Here is a 14,901-nt window from a genome sequence, read left to right as displayed (position 1 = left end):
TCCGCTTCTGCATTTCTAACCACACAAGTCTGCAGATCCAACATACCCTGTTTGTTTTTCTGGTATTATACTTCTTCTTCTGGTTTCTCACACACACACACACACACACACACACACACACACACACACACACACACACACACACACACACACACACACACACACACACACACACACACACACACACACACACACACACACACACACACACACACACACACCAGCTTTCAACCCGGTCCTCATGGTCAAAGTCACTGTTTTGTCCAATCGGGAGCATTCTGGGGGATGAAGTGCATTTGAGTGTGTTTGTGCTCATCAATCAAAGAGATGGAAAGATGGAGAGAGGCAGGATGAAAGAGAGAGAGAGAGAGGGAGGGAGAGAGAAAGTGGAGCTCATGTTACAGCTGATTGACGTCTCGTGTCCTTCAGTTCAAAGAGGACTCACACACAGTGATCATATCAGGCCCATGACAACACATGCTTTAATAAGCAGTCAGAATTCTATTATTATTACGTCGTTTAAAGCATGGGGGTCGGCCTACAGTGATGTCATTGCACGCTGCTTTACAGAACAGCTCCAGAAATAAATAAACAAATAAATACACACAAATGAATTGGATTCCTAAGAAAAGTTGAAATGTACCGTTTTGTAAAAGGAAACGTGAGTAAGTGCTGTGTTTTCTGTACAAATGTCCCGTTGATGCACACGAGGAGGGTGTCTGGTGTCGGGGGGGACGGAGGGGTGAGATCATGCTTTTACATTTCCCAGAAACAAAGAATAAAAAGGTACAAACTGCTTCCTTTTCAACGGGGAAGAAACCGTAACGACGACTCAGAGCCTTCTTCCCATCTCGGCCTCGGCTCACATTCTTAACATGAAGAAAATCATGATCATGGGAATTCAGAGATTCTTCTGCACATATTGGCTCAGATCAGACATTTACACACTGGCAGTATGCATGTCCAACATATATTTCTGCTTGAAGATAGAAAGTACTCCCCCTGTGCTCGGCGGCGGCGTACATAGTTGTAATAATAATCTCTTTAAAGGTGAATGGTTCGGATGAAACCAGCTTGTAAAGTAATGGAATCCTCCCCCCTCGTATCTCCAGGCATCTGTGAAGACAACCGCCGTGTTTTTACCCTGAAAATCCCTCTGTGATCACATTGAATGCAAAGCCACTGATGGGAGATGTGGCGGACCCCCGTCCCCCCAGTCCACAGAGGGCAAGGCACCCATGAGAACCGGTCCTCCAGCCGTAGGAGAGCAGGCTGACACCCGGTTTGTTGTCCAGCACCGAGGGTGACCGAGGGTTTCCCCTCTTTAACCGTTGAAAAGTTCCAGGGGGGCCATGTTTGTAGTCCAGATGGCACAGATCCCAGTTTGCATTTAAGGGCCGTTGCTTCCCTTTACAGATGATTTCTGATTTCTGCACCGTTGGTTGAAAAGTGACGACAGCGGCAGAAACAAAAAGGGAATTAGTTTGTCATACGATGCCTGTGTGTGAACCTGAGGCTGTTTTGCACCGAAACTGATCCCTGATCTGGTTTGAGATGGCGAGGAGCAGGCCGGGCCCCGGTACAGCAGGCTGCTGCAGATTCCCTTGTGGCCCCTAAAGATTGGCTGTGTGTGTGTGTGTGTGTGTCTGTGTGTGTGTGTGTGTGTGTGTGTGCATGCATGCATTAGAATCTACCGTAATACAGTGAATAGAGGTCGCCCGTGCCTCTGCACCACACTGTAGGCTTCAGCAGGGAAAAGGAGAGCTGAGCTTCAGAATACAAAATGGAATACGTAAAGGGTTAAACATGTTTTGCATTTTTGGGTAAATCCAGCCCCGGATACACTCTCATCCTCTTAGGGGTGTGGCTAGACCCAGACCATGTCTGAACCCAGAATCTTTGCATTTCAACAGAAAGTGGTGGTTTGTTCGTGTGTCTCCCTGGTAGAGTGGTGTGTTCAGGCCTCTGGGAGGTGGAGGTGGTGGGGGCGTCAGATACGGAGTCCCGAAGGTCCCGCCACTCCGCCTGTGAGGGGCGTGGTGGAGCCGCGGTCGTAGCCGCGGTCGTAGCCCACATCCACCACGGTGTGGGGTCGGACCAGCCGGCTGGGCTGATCCTGCACCTGCCGGTCCCGGAAACTCTGGATGTAGCTCTGGATGGGGGGGCAGAGGAAGACTTTGGTTTAGAGATGAAAACACAAAGAAATGGATGAAAGAACATGAGATCCTCACAGGCGAGAGGACGTCGGTGTCGTAGCGGCGGATGGGGTTGGGCTTGCGGCGGTAGACGGGCTCAGGGTGGAGCTGCTTGGCCTGATGGGAGGAGGCGGAGCCGTGCTGCTGCTGCTTCTTCTTCTTCTTGTTACGGTAGCGGTCGTCTCGCTGACGGATCCGCATCACCTGCATCCTCCTCTGCTGGCGGCTGATGACCACTGACAGGGAGGGAGGGAGGGAGGTGTTTAGCACAGCGGAGGGTCATGCAGACAGATAGGTGGAGGTAGTGAAAGACTTCCTCACCCTTGGTGTGGGAGTAGCCCTCGGCCGTCACCTTCCACTGCACCATGACGCCCAGCAGGGTGAGGGCGGGCCACACCCCCAGCACCACCCACGTCAGCCAGCACACGGGCTTGCCGGGCGCCGCTTTGATCCTCTCGTACATGTACAGCACGAGGGCAAAGAGCTCCACGAAGTAGTCCAGCGCCACAGTGATGACGGCGGCGCCGAACACCGCCGTGGACAGCGTGGTGAAGAGGCGCTGCCACTGCAGCGTCAGCACGGCGAACAGCATGCCCAGGCCCAGCAGCACGCCCAGGGGCACCCAGACGGAGCGTGGCGGGCTGTTGGACAGCTCCTCCATGCCCACCAGCGTCGCCACGGCGACCAGCAGGCCCAGCAGCAGGCCCACCATGAAGAGGCCCACGCTGCGCACCAGCATGGTGACCAGGCCGCACAGCGTGCCGATGCCCAGGCCGATGCCCACCGAGGCCTCCATGCTCAGCTGGGTGTCCAGGACGCGCTCCTTGTAGCAGAGCATGAAGATGACCACGGAGCCGAACATCAGGCCCGTCAGGAACATCACGGCTTTGAAGCAGCGGTAGCCTGAGACACACGGCAGCGTTAACGGGGCCACTTCACCAGCACATCAATCACGGGGAGGCGGGACTCACCGAAGAAGCAGTAAATGATGCCGAAGAGGCAGCACATGGAGCAGACCACGGAGGGGACCACCTTGTAGCGGCCGCTGACGTCCTCGCAGCCGTCCAGCCGCTCGGGGCCCAGATCCTGGTCCGGCTGGCCCAGCGGCATGTCCACGGGGGTCGTCATGGCGATGGGGAGGAGAGAGGAGGAGGAGATCGGGTTCGGAGGCTAGCGAGCACCACACGGACGACGCATGGTTTCACCTGAGGAGGGCAGAGGAAGTTCAGAATCAAACTGTGTGGGCTGAACCGGGTTTCACTTCTAATCAATAACCACTCAAACAATATAGCCATCACTTTGACAATACATGATAATCCTAAAGCTGCTACCGTGGTAATAACACACACACACACAGAGAGAGAGCAGCAGATAATAATAGCTCAGATAGCAGCGTGTGTTTGAGGGCAATCAAAGCCTCGTCGTGATCTGAACTAAAGCTCCAACATGAAGAGAACCCGATAGAGTCGGATCTTACTAGCACAGCCTTTAGAGGGGATACCGACATACAGACTGTTGTTTCACCCCCTCCTCCCCCCTCCTCCCCCGTCTCGGGGTGACTTCAGTCCGACGGTGGGAGCTTTCTGGGTCAGAGGTGCTTATGCAACTCCTGTCTGGGGAACTTCTGCTGCCATTTTCATGAGCTCCTCCATCCCTCCTCATTGGGTTTGCTTGACTTCCTTTTCTCCGCATACGTCCCCCCTCTCCTGCTCTCCTCCCCCGTCTCCAGCTGATCACCTCCCCAGGGTCCAGTCATGAGCGCGTCGTCTGTTTGTGGAGGCTGGAACTGGTCTGGCAGGTTTAACGATGACAGAGCAAACGTCTGTTCTGCAAACGTTCTTGTGCTTCAACATGTTGGGGATGTATTTCCTTTCTTTGGACGTCAGTCTCACGTCAGTATTTTCACCATGGAGCTGGAGACGCTAGTTAGCTTCTCACTCCTCTCTCACTGTCCTCGTCAAACTGGTTGAACTGGCCTGAAACTATTGCTTTCACTCAAACCTTTACTGCATCATCTATTGTTGACAGAAGAATGAGCATCTGAACACACACACACAGTAGTAGTGTACACACACACACACACACACACACACACACACACACACACACACACACACACACACACACACACACACACACACACACACACACACACACACACTCCACTTTCATCCAGACATGTCATATTAATAATCATCTTTTTGAGGAGGATTAGCGGTTCACTGCCGAGTGACCCTGTGTGTGTGTGTGTGTGTGTGTGTGTGTGTGTGTGTGTGTGTGTGTGTGTGAGCGTTAAGCCGTTTTCATCCCCTGGAATAAAAAGGAGAGGAAATAGACGACAGACGGGTTTCTTCTTCTTCTTCTTCTGAATCAGCAGCAGCAACAACAACGCTGCCGTGGTTCTCCTCCACATGCCCTGCTTCCTGTCTGTTGCTATGACGACAGAGGGATGCTGACAGACAGGCCCGGTGGTCAGCCCCGGTCCAAAAGCCTGACCAATAGAAGAGCAGCTTAAACTCCCATAGCAACAGCATGAGAGCCAATCAGCAGGCCTGTGTGTGTGTGTGTGTGATAAAAAACAGAAACAGTTATTTTAATTATAGACATCTTAACTTACTAATGTCTTTAATTATTGAACGACTAAGTTCAGAATCCTAAGTGGATATTTGTCTGTATTTAAAGTGTGATTCTATCTGAAGATGTGAATATTTCCGGGACATTTCCAGCCTTCAAACGGCTAAAACAACAACAACAAAGTGAAGACTGGATGAGAGGAAGACGAGTCAGAGGACGTTTGTGTCGGAGATCAACAAAGACACTTCATCTCTCACCAGCCAATCAGAACGCTGCAGGCTAGAATCACGTTGACAAGCACAGTCAGCTGACAGGTTGCTGCAAGCAAACACAGGAGGGACGACGGCTGGGTGAACAACAAGCTGTCTGTCTGTCTGTCTGTCTGTCAGAGCACAGTAATCAATCAACCATCAATCCATCAATCGATCGATCTCTGCTTTAAACAAAGAAAGGTTGAAACTGCTTGCTGACATCATCAGCTGCTGAAAGAGAGACAAAGGCGTCCCATGAATAAAGAGAAGGCAGTCTAATACTGTGTGTGTGTGTGTGTGTGTGTGTGTGTGTGTGTGTGTGTGTGTGCGTGTGTGTGTGTGTGTGTGTGTGTGACTCCAGTCCGTTTTGTGAGGAGAATCCACGCATGTCTTTGAGGGCGATGCATTCAAGGACCTGCAGGAAGAGTCAGACTGATGACCCGCATCTTCACAACAACCTCAACAAGAGAGCCGTCTGCAGAGAGGTGAACCGTGACCTCATCACCTTAGAGTCACATGACCAAGTGTCTGCCTCTTGATCATTGGTGCCAGAAACCCTGCAGAGTCTCCTGTGGGTTTGTGCTCGGCACACAGAGGGCGGTGTGGCTTTCAGGACCCTGTGACTCATGAAATGTGTTCACGCTGCATCTAAAGACACACTTCATGTCCCTGATCCTCCTCTTCCTCCTCTTCCTCCCTGCTGGTGATGCCAGCGTCTCTGTGGGGCAACACAGGAAACACATACGCTGCACTTCACTCACAAGCTCCTCCCATTTCAACACGACACAACCAGTGTTCCTGTGTGTGTGTGTGTGACACCCAGCCGTGTTAATCCCCTCCAACAGACTTCCTGGTCCCACTCGGGGGGGCAGACTGCTGGACGCTGCTCCCTGACTGAACTTAGCTTCAGCCAATAAGAAGGCAGAGGCTGCTGTGACCTCATCGACCGCCGTCTGGCCGTTTGATAATGTGATGTCAGCAGACCACGTAGTGAACAGACTAATCAATGACTTTGTCCTCATGATCCTGGATGATTACGACTCGGAACAACCAGATATTCTCTGACATTCCATCCACTAAAGCAGATTCATCAATAACATTCATCAATAACATTCATCAATAACGCAGCTGAGGAGGATTTTCTTCTGCCGGTTCACGAGTCCCTTTGGATTTTTGTTTTTGTGCTTTCTCTTGTGTTTCCCAAGTCTTCCTCCTCCTCCTCCTCCTCCTCCTCCTCCTCCTCCTCTGTGGAACTGGATGTAAATGGCCCAAAAGAGACGTCTGCATGAAGCAGTGTGTGTTCTCGACGCGTCACACGCCAGCAACACCTCGATGACGCCGACTAAACAGCAGGACGAGGGGTCATGTGACACGGCCGACCGGCTGTTGCTGCACCCGCGGCTGTGAGAGGATCCACTTCCTGTTTCCAACAGAACACGCTGCCTGCCCCTGAACACATGGTTCCTCCAATCAGAACAGAGAGTCCAGAACACGCAAACGCTCCTGAGGATGATTGGAAAGCTGTTTGAAAGGTGTTTTAAAGCCTGAAACACAGAGTCCTTCCTCCCAAACCCCCACCAACACAAACACATGCACGGAGAGACGGAGAGGAATGAAAGAGAAGATGCCGGTGGCCTTCCCACCATGTTGTGTTATATAACATCCTCCTCCTCCTCATCATCATCATTACTCACTGCACTTCTTTCCAAATCTCCTCCACCGATTCCCACAATTCACGGAGGATAAACACGACCAACCTGGACTTCCTTTCTTCTCACATCTACGGGTTATAGATTATATATATATATATATATATATATATATATACACACACACTCAGAGACGACTACAATCTGACCTGAGGTCTGATCCGAGTCTGCTCCTCTCTCCATCACTGACCTGTGACTGTCCTGAGTCTGCACCGAGTCCTCATCCAACAACTCTCTTCCTCTCCTCCTCCTCTTCACCGGGTCTGAATGCCAGCAGAACGCCCCCCCCCCCCCCCCTCCTCCGGGGGAACAGGAAACAGGCCTTTCATGCCAGCGTCCCGCTGCTCCCAGCAGAGGACGAGTGTGTCACCGGTCTACATGGCAGCTTCCAGGAAGGGAGCGAGGCTGTTATCATCAATAACCCCCCCCCCCCCACCCCCCCAGCACACACGTGTTGGGATGCAGGGAAACGTGACGACTGGGAGCGCTTGTTGGAGGAAGAGTTTGACTCATTTCTGCATTAAAACCCCAGAAATGATGAATGAAGCCTGTAATCTTCTTCACACATGGATCTCATGTTGATCTTTGTCATAGAAACACACAGATCTACACTCCAATGGGCCGATGGAAGTGCAGCAGCCTCCATGTTGTCTGGTTCAAACACGTAAACATCTCTGTGTCTGAACGGCAGTCGGCTTCAAAAACAACCAAACGCACCAGAAGAGGAGAAAGCGGCCTCCCACCTCCTCAGACGCTCGCTGAGCAGGTTACATAAGGCTGCTCCACTTATCCAACCTCCACTGGAGGATGGGAACAGGCTGCTGACGGGGAGGAGGAGGAGGAGGAGGAGGAGGAGGAGGAGGAGGAGGAGGAGGAGGAGGAAAACACACCAGAACCCAGATCCTGGTCTGATCCAGATTCCTGTCTCAAGTCTGAAACACTTGTGGACTCTGAAGATCCTCTTTTCTGGTCCTCTCTGTGGAAAGTGTCCTGATATGACACAGTGTAGACCTGCAGCCTCCTCTCGGGTCTCGTCAGACCTGCATGTCTGGATCCAGTCTTACCCCCCTACTCCCCCCCCCCCTCGATAAAGGCCTCTCTGTTTCCGAGTCTGAATCCTGCTGCTCAGTATGACCCAGCGCTCCCCGAGCAGCTCGCCGTTTCCTGCGTCCGCCGCCGGGATCCCTCAGGAATATCAATGAAGCTCCTTCCAGTCACACACAATAATGCTGTTCTTAAACAGGAAGTACAGCCTGTTAACTTCCTGTCCCGTGAGCAGACGTTTCAGCTCACTCAACATGATGGAAAGAAGCCTCTTCCTCATAAAGGTCACCTGGTGCTTTTATTTGTGCGGGCAGGTAAACTGTCCACTTCCTGTCACTGTCTGTGACAGGAAGCAGCAACAGCTCCCAGCCGGCCGCTCTGCACCTGTAGACTCCAACACTCTGAACATCTGGTCTCCAGCAGCCTGCAGGTCTGAGACCTGTTCACTCATTAGACCACATCGGTGCCCCCCTTCACAGCTGGACCCCCAAGGAAGGCACACACACACACACACACACACACACACACACACACACACACACACACACACACACACACACACACACACACAGCAGAAACCAACCAACCAATGGCAAGCCAACTCCATCCAAACAATCCAGTCTAATCAATACCCGTTACTGGAACATCGATGAGCCTCCTGACTCCACTTAACGACAGCCAATCACGTTATCCTTTAGTAATGACATCACCAGAGCTGGAAACCGGTCCTGGGAGCCCTTCAGGGACCTCTGTGAGAGCTCGTACACCGCAGACCTGCCGGCTAACACGCATCCATCCCTCCGTCTGCTGGACCGAGAGGTGATCGAGTCCGACAGGAGGATCGACCCATCCGGGTCAGACCTCATCAGCTGACCTGGATTCCAGGCTTCTGGATCCGACGTGGCCTGAAGCAGACCCTGTTACCTCACGGGTTCATCGTGTTTGACAGCAGGTGTGCGTGCGCGTGTGCGTGAGACAAAAGAGGCGCACCGTGCGCGTAAACAGGCCACTCACCATCATCCCCGCCGGGGTGGCGCGTCTCGTCCGCGTTCACATGACGCCGAAAGGGGACCCCCGAGTCCGCAACGCAGCCCATGATCAACGTGTTCTTCTGTCCCGGCTCGGTGGATTCCCGTCGGGGGGAGGTCCGTCTGTCCCCCCTGCAGGGCGGTGGATCCAGGACCTGACTAGTCCTCCATGAGGGGGGGGGGGGGGGGACGCACACAATCCGGGCTGGGGAAGAGCAAAGAAATCCGGATTAAAAAAACAGCACAACTACGTGTTCACATGAGAAATAAGGTCCATCCGGGATCCAGGATCCGGGATCCGGTCCGGGTCTGGATGGATGGAGGAGCCTCACATGAACGCGTCGGCTGAAGAAGAAGAAGGTGGCCTCCGAGTCCGGACTTGTCAACGCCTGGATCACACTGGCTGTGTGTCGGGGAATCCCACAGCGCCTCCTAGTGGCGGAAATTCAAACGGCACCCAGTGTCAACAAAACATACAAGTTATTTTTATTGATTATGACCACGTGATCATGGGTTTTATCTAACATGTATACTATGCAGCAGTGACCTCACACTGTATATGTTTTTTAATTGTTTATTTCTCTTCGAATTAAAACCAGGTTTCTTCTCTGTATATATATATTTAATATATATATGTGTGTATATATATATATATATATATATATATATATATATATATATATATATATACACACACACACACATATATATATTTAATATATATATATATTTTTTTTGACAAATCGTTCCCTGAGATTATCTAATCACTGAGAACTAATTTGGGTTATTTAATCAACACATTCATCACATCTCTGACGTATAAACAGGTGTTAATGTCCTGGATGTGTCCAGCAGGGGGCGGCAGAGGAACTGAGACGGACTGGTGACCCACTTTCAGTCCACACACACACACACACACACACACACACACACACACACACACACACACACACACACACACACACACACACACACACACACACACACACACACACACACACACACACACACACACACACACACAGCTTCATTGTTGCATCACAGTTCCTCACACTTCAACTCTCTCTTTGTTGGCGTATTTATTTATTTATTTATTTATATATTTAAACTTCATGTCGTGTTTGTGGCCCAGACAGATAAAAGCCAATAATACACTGAAAATATAGAGATTTTTATTTCATTTCATATTATATTACAGGAGTGTTACAGAGATTAATAAAGAGCTGATTAAAAAACATCTCCAGTTTGAACATTTATGTTCACGTTCACAATATTTCATACACACAGCTGAAGCTCTAGTTCTCTGCACCAGACGTCACTTCTTCAACTTCTTCATTGACAACCTTGTTCTGTCCCCCCCTCTCGTCTCCTCCCCCATTTCCTCCCCCGTTTCCTCCCTCGTTTCCTCCCCCGTTTCCTCCCTCGTCTCCTCCCTCGTCTCCTCCCTCGTCTCCTCCCTCTGGTGTTGCAGCAGACATCTAAAAGTAAAGAGGTTTGCTTTAATGCGATGCTTCAGATAAATGCACCTCCCTGTTAGTTGAACTGGATGATGAATGAATCCCTGTGGCGGCTCGGCGGCGCCCCCTTCAGCCCCGAGGCAGGAAACGCAGGTTGATGGGCTTGGCGGGGATGAGCAGGGTCCGGGTTTTGGGCTGAACGACGGGCGCTCCGTGTTCAGGCCGGACCTCGTAGTGCTGCATCAGCTGGAGGACGACAGGAAGCACATCAGCTCTACAACCTGTCTCTCTGAGGATGAGCTGTCTGTCTCTCTGAGGATGCAGCTGTCTGTCTCTCTGAGGATGAGCTGTCTGTCTCTCTGAGGACGCAGCTGTCTGTCTCCATCACTCACCTTGGACAGGGCTAAGAACATCTCCATCTCCGCCACCCTCTTCCCCACGCAGCCTCGCACCCCCACGCCGAAGGGGATGAAGCTGTACGGGTGATGCCGGTAGGACCCGCGCGGCGCCCGGCTGCAGCCGCCGCCGGCGCCACCATCGGAGGGCGCCGCCGCAGCGGCACGCAGCCAGCGCTCCGGGACGAAGAGCTCCGCGTCCACGAACTCGGCCTCGTCGTGACAGGCGGCGTAGTGACACAGGTGGAACTGAGTCTGAGGAGAGGAGCAGCTTTACAAGCTTCAACATGGAGGTGACATCACTTCCTGGGGATGACATCACATCCTGGGTGTCCTACCTTCTTGGGGATCCAGTAGTCGCCCACCACCACGTCGTGGTCGGAGATGAAGCGTCCGTTTCCCGGCACCACGGGATAAACGCTGGAAGGGAAGACAGGTGTGGACGAAAGTTATCCATTAAAATGTGACATTATGATGATTATTAACACCGGAGGTCCAAGGTGCAAATCTGATCCTGATCCTGAGCACGGAGACCACGTAGACACTAACGTGCACCGTTGTGTATGTAGGTCACGTTCCCTGTGCATTATGGGATATGAGGAGCTCACCGTAGCGTCTCCTTGACGACGGCCTTCAGGTAGGGCATCCTGCTCAGGTCGTCCGGGGTCGGGTCCCGTCTGTCGGGGCACACAGAGTTCACCTCCGCGTAGAGCTGATCCTGGACCCGGCGGTCCCTGGCTAGGTGGTACAAGGCCCAGGACAGGGTGTTGGAGGTCTGGGATCAGGAGAAGGGGGGACAGGGTTTAGGATGTGGACTCTGGAGGACTCACAGAGTCACCATTCCAGATTGGAAGACATGAAGCTGCTAGAACGTCTACAAACACACACACACAGTTCTCCAACACCTGCAGGCCGCAACAGGAATGCACGTGCACGGCTTGTTTTACACGTGCACGGCCTGTCTCCATGGTAACGCCCCATGCAATGAGAGAAGGTTGAACATTTGTACTGTCTAAAGTACTCGACACGGTGTCTAGTTTTCGATGTCTCCCGGTCTGACCTCCAGCTGTAACCATGGCAACGAGCCCAACCAGAGCAGCCGGGAATGCAGGCGGACCGGTGGGTTGTTGTTTCACTCCCTCGGGCCAAACAACACATGTGATTTCATGTGGGAGCTGCAGGGCGTCTCAAACACACACGAGTGCTGGTTTCCTGTGTGAGATCAGAACGCCGTTCTCCAGGAAGTGAGACCGCAACGATGGCGTGACTCAACGCACAAAGACGTAGTACTACAGCAGCCACGTCTATTTATGACAACAACAACACAACGCCCTGCCGTCCAATCAGAACCAATCACAACTTTTCTGTGTTTGCACACGAGTCAGACCTCCAGATCTGATACTTGTGTCCCCCCTCCTCACCGTGTCCACGCCCCCCAGCAGCAGCTCGGTGACACTGATGTACACCTCGGCCCGGCTCAGCCTATCAGAGGACAGCAGGTAGGTGAGGTACATGCCCTCCACAGGCTCGCCGCTGCACACCTGCGCCTCGATCTCAGCGAACCTCCTGTCGATGAGCGCCCGCGCTGAAACACCAGAACACGCGTGTCAAGACTCGCAGCCGACCCTAAAGGTCACGTGATGTCACGGCGCTCGCTTCTCCCGCTGCTCACCTACGTCATAGAGGTCGTCCCAGGCCTGCACGAAGCGCTTCCAGAAGGGCAGCACGCCGCGGCTCCAGCGGGGGAAGATGACCACGGTCTCGGACAGCGTCAGCATGTCGTTGGCGGCGGTGAGGAAGCGCAGCGTGTCCCGGGGGATGTCCTCCTGCAGGCAGCCCAGCCTGGTCTCGAACAGGATGGAGGAGATTCCTGCAGGAGGGTGGAGAGCATCACTCACCGCCCCCACCTCTACAGATACACATATCTAGATCTCCTGACAGATACCTTCGAAGCCGAACTTGTGGAGCTCCACGGCGATGTCTGGGACGGTGGCCCGGTCCGGGCTCTGGCCTCGGAGCAGCTCCACGCGCCGCAGCAGATCCCCCACCACCTGGAGGAGGACCGGGGCGTAGGCCGACACCTCCCGCAGCTTCAGCATCTTGGGGTTCAGGGCGCTGCGGATCCGGTGCCACTCTGGTCCTGTGCTGGAAGGAGAGACGGGGTCATCACATGACTGAGGAGCAGATCTACGTCTACATGGAAGGAAGCTGCACTCACTCCACATGCAGCCCGTAGGCGTGGCCCCTCAGGTCCCGGTACTCCTTCCAGTGGGGCAGCTCGGCCCGCAGCGGGTAGCGGCCCTCCTGCCGGATCACCTCGGCGATGAGCTCCGGAGTCGCCACGTTGACGATGTCAAACGGGCCGAACCTGGAGCGCCAGATGGGCCCGTAGAGGCTCTTCTGGACGTTCTAGGAGAGAAAGTGGGCAATGATGACCTTTCATTGTGTGATTGCAGCTGCAGGCACTCTTTACTAAACGAGTACACAATAGTCCCATTAGCTTCACCTGCATCATCATAAACACACCGATGTGGTGATATTTACACCCAGAGAGGGTTCAGGTGAGTATCGTTCTGTATGCTTTTACTTTGAAAAGCTGAGTAAACGTTTCAACCAACAGAATAAGTTTGATTGCATGTATTATTCATACTTTTCTTAATATAAATAATATAGTATTAATAAATTAAATAATAATAAGACTTCCTCCACTACTTTTCCATGTCCTCCTTATTTCAAACTCGAATCTGTCGAATAAACAGTCAAAGCTGGAGGAGGAGAAACAGGCTGTTTGCAGCCATTTAAGTGACGCAGGTCAACTTTCGTGTTTTTCCAGACTCATGGGTCGTGACGTCGTTGCGACAGTACCTGCAGGAGGTGGCTCCTGTCCGCGTACCCTTTCACGAACAGCCAGTACAGGGTGGTGGACAAACTGGGCCCGGGCAGGTCATCGATGCTCTTCAGCTTCCCCGCCGCGGTGGTCGCCTGGACGTTCAGGTCTCTCCTGGGTCCCCCGAGTCGCAGCTCCGGACCGGCTCGCGGCGCCGCCGGTGTCCGGCCGCAGAGCGCAGATATCCGGAGAGTCCGGGCTGCTGCCGCCGCCGACAAACCCATGGTGGAGGCTGTGTGTCGGAATGTGTTTGTTTGGTTCCACTCACTGACTGTTCTGCTTTTGTGCAGCTTCCACCCCCCTGCAGGACACGTTTGGTACTCCGGGAACTGATACCAGTGTTAAGACTCATAGTCATATTCCTCCACTTGTTGCTTCCGTTTCATACATATTAAAAAAAATGTATTTAAAAAAATTGCATCTACACGTAATAGGAATGAATTTACAATAACAAAATGCACACCGTGTAAACTTTTTTCACATCTAAGATAAAGTTTATTTTTCATTTTAAAGACCATTAAAAACGGTCTGTGGTGTAATGTTTACATCTAGTGGTTGGGCGGTGTCACTGCAGTGTGGGGATCTTTGTATAAAACAGCCACTAATATAAATGCAGTGAACGTTTTATCACCAGCGATAATAATCATGACTCTTCACTGCCCTCTGGTGGCCAATGTGCATAATTACAGCTCGTTGTCTTTTATTTTGAATGCTGAACCGGAAGTTCGGCTTATATTTAATTTGTCTACCTTGATAATACCGCTGTTGAACTTGCTGGTTGTGGCCACCAGAGGGCGTTAAAGCTCCTGCTCTGAATATTCTATTAATTCGATGTAAGATTGCTGGATTTATATCATTGTAGCTAACGTTAGCTTATTAATAAGCAGCTCTTTCGTTTGAGCATTAATGCTAGTTGGTTAGGCTAACACCCTCTTTCAGAACGTTCTGGTCAAGACTAGCTGTGCTAGCTAGCGTTAACCGGATTTGTTATCACTGCGTGAGCTCTCGTGCAGCTAGACAATTAACTCAATATTAATACTCATTATTAGTCGAGGCTAACACAAGTACGATAGCTTATTAATAACCAGCTCATCTTTCGTTTGAACGCGAATATAAATGTTGTCTTACCTCGTCAGTCACTCTGCCGCGGTCCGATTTGTTTACATTAGTTAACCGGATGTTACATGTCGTTGTCTTTTATTTTGAATGATTTAACCGGACGTACCGCTTGTATGCAATCTCTCTACCTTAATTTACCACTGTTGTGTTAAGCGGCTGTGGCCACCAGAGGGCGTGAGAGGTAATCATGAACGCTATCGCCCTCTGGTGGTCACAGGCGTTGGGTACAGCCAATAACACCA

The 14,901-nt window shown here is 51.9% G+C and overlaps 2 protein-coding genes across 3 annotated transcripts; both read right to left on the bottom strand.

The window, feature by feature from the left end:
* Nucleotides 1–454: 454 nt before the first annotated feature.
* On the bottom strand, nt 455–9,082 carry tmem198ab (transmembrane protein 198ab). The gene is made up of 5 exons (XM_084004140.1): nt 8,788–9,082; nt 3,167–3,400; nt 2,517–3,098; nt 2,232–2,431; nt 455–2,152 (listed from the first exon to the last, which is right to left on the bottom strand). Exons 2-5 carry the CDS (start codon nt 3,321–3,323, stop codon nt 1,991–1,993), a joined length of 1,101 nt encoding a protein of 366 aa, XP_083860266.1. The 5' UTR covers nt 3,324–3,400; nt 8,788–9,082; the 3' UTR covers nt 455–1,990.
* Nucleotides 9,083–9,956: 874 nt separating this feature from the next.
* Nucleotides 9,957–14,771, bottom strand: cyp27a2 (cytochrome P450 family 27 subfamily A member 2). 2 transcript variants are annotated; one of them, XM_084004133.1, is made up of 10 exons: nt 14,669–14,771; nt 13,519–13,772; nt 12,872–13,062; nt 12,599–12,798; nt 12,326–12,523; nt 12,075–12,238; nt 11,262–11,428; nt 10,992–11,073; nt 10,651–10,908; nt 9,957–10,504 (listed from the first exon to the last, which is right to left on the bottom strand). In XM_084004133.1, the coding sequence occupies exons 2-10, from the start codon at nt 13,762–13,764 to the stop codon at nt 10,388–10,390; spliced, it is 1,623 nt and encodes a 540-aa protein (XP_083860259.1). In that variant the 5' UTR covers nt 13,765–13,772; nt 14,669–14,771; the 3' UTR covers nt 9,957–10,387. The 2 variants fall into 2 exon arrangements, with proteins under 2 accessions (XP_083860259.1, XP_083860258.1); XM_084004132.1 differs by having other exon boundaries at nt 13,519–13,869; nt 14,669–14,686.
* Between the last annotated feature and the right edge of the window lie 130 nt (nt 14,772–14,901).

This window comes from Eutrigla gurnardus (assembly GCF_963514095.1).
Source record: "Eutrigla gurnardus genome assembly, chromosome: 24".
In the NCBI taxonomy this organism is placed as follows: domain Eukaryota; kingdom Metazoa; phylum Chordata; class Actinopteri; order Perciformes; family Triglidae; genus Eutrigla; species Eutrigla gurnardus.
The sequence above is the reverse complement of the archived record's forward strand: the minus strand, read 5'-3'. Positions and strand labels throughout refer to the sequence as shown.